This window comes from Aplysia californica, unplaced genomic scaffold (genome assembly GCF_000002075.1).
Source record: "Aplysia californica isolate F4 #8 unplaced genomic scaffold, AplCal3.0 scaffold00268, whole genome shotgun sequence".
Taxonomy (NCBI): Eukaryota; Metazoa; Mollusca; class Gastropoda; order Aplysiida; family Aplysiidae; genus Aplysia; species Aplysia californica.
Genome location: NW_004797538.1, coordinates 898390 through 899346, shown reverse-complemented (window position 1 = coordinate 899346; position 957 = coordinate 898390). Strand labels below are relative to the sequence as shown.

The window sequence follows — 957 nt, the reverse complement described above, 5'->3', positions numbered from 1 at the left end:
GGACAGAGAGAGAGAGAGAGAGGGGCAGGGGAGGGGGAGAGAGAGTGGGGAAGAGAGGGGTTGGGAGATGCTCATAGAAATGTTATATCTACTTCCCCATGTCGGTTGTTTTTGGTTGTTGTTGTTGTTGCTGTTGTGGTTGTTATTGTTGTTGTTGTTTTGGATTTTTTTCTCTTTTTGCCTCTGTTTCTTCGTTCTATCTTAACCCCTTCCTCCGTTCCTCGTCTCTTCTTTCAATCTTTGTTCCATCTTCCTGTCTCCATTTTTTTTCTGTCCTCATCACTTCCGTCGTTTTTCATCCCTTTTCTTCTTTGTGAAAATGTATCTTCCCTTCCTTTCCTTTCTTTTCATTACCACTAGGCCAACCACTCTGTCATAGTGTTGAAAGGGGCCTAAAACCAGTACAGTTTACTTCTTTCTTTTTTTCTTTTTTTTTCTTGACAAACCTCGCCGTTGAACTGGGATGTATCTAATCAGTAGGATTTTGTCCCCACCAACAACTAAAATACAATTTCTTCGTCCTCAGCTCACCTTCGAGTATGGAATTGACTACAAAGCAAAGAAGGAGCTCCTTATTCCTCTTGGCCCTCTCCCCGCCGGCAGTTTCCGCAATGGATTCACTGTGCGTGACTGGGGAAACAGGAAAAGCTATACCAGCGACGGAACAACTTGCACGTGAGTTTCACTCCAAAGAGTTTTTTTTTTTTTTTTACCTTTTTTTTTTTTAAAGATCATTTCGATCTTTTACATCTCTTCTCCTTTTGTTAATATCTATCCTTTTTTCATTCTTTTCTTTCCTTTTCTTTACCTCTAGAGCAACTACTCTTTCTTACTGTGTTGAAAGGGGCCTGGAATCAGAACAGTGTCCCTTTTTCGTTTTGCTTCATAATACTGATGTAGTCATAGGTTTCAAGAGAATTAGCTGTTAGCAGTCGGAAAGTCTACTGACTATCCGCT

The 957-nt window shown here is 40.8% G+C and overlaps 1 protein-coding gene across 1 annotated transcript in view; it reads left to right on the top strand.

The window, feature by feature from the left end:
• Nucleotides 1-526: 526 nt before the first annotated feature.
• LOC101849546 overlaps nt 527-957 on the top strand; it is a gene marked incomplete at its 5' end in the record, with an annotated part of 2809 nt that continues 2378 nt past the window's right edge. The window contains 1 exon segment of the mRNA XM_013084009.1: nt 527-675. Coding sequence (XP_012939463.1) covers nt 527-675 — 149 coding nt within the window.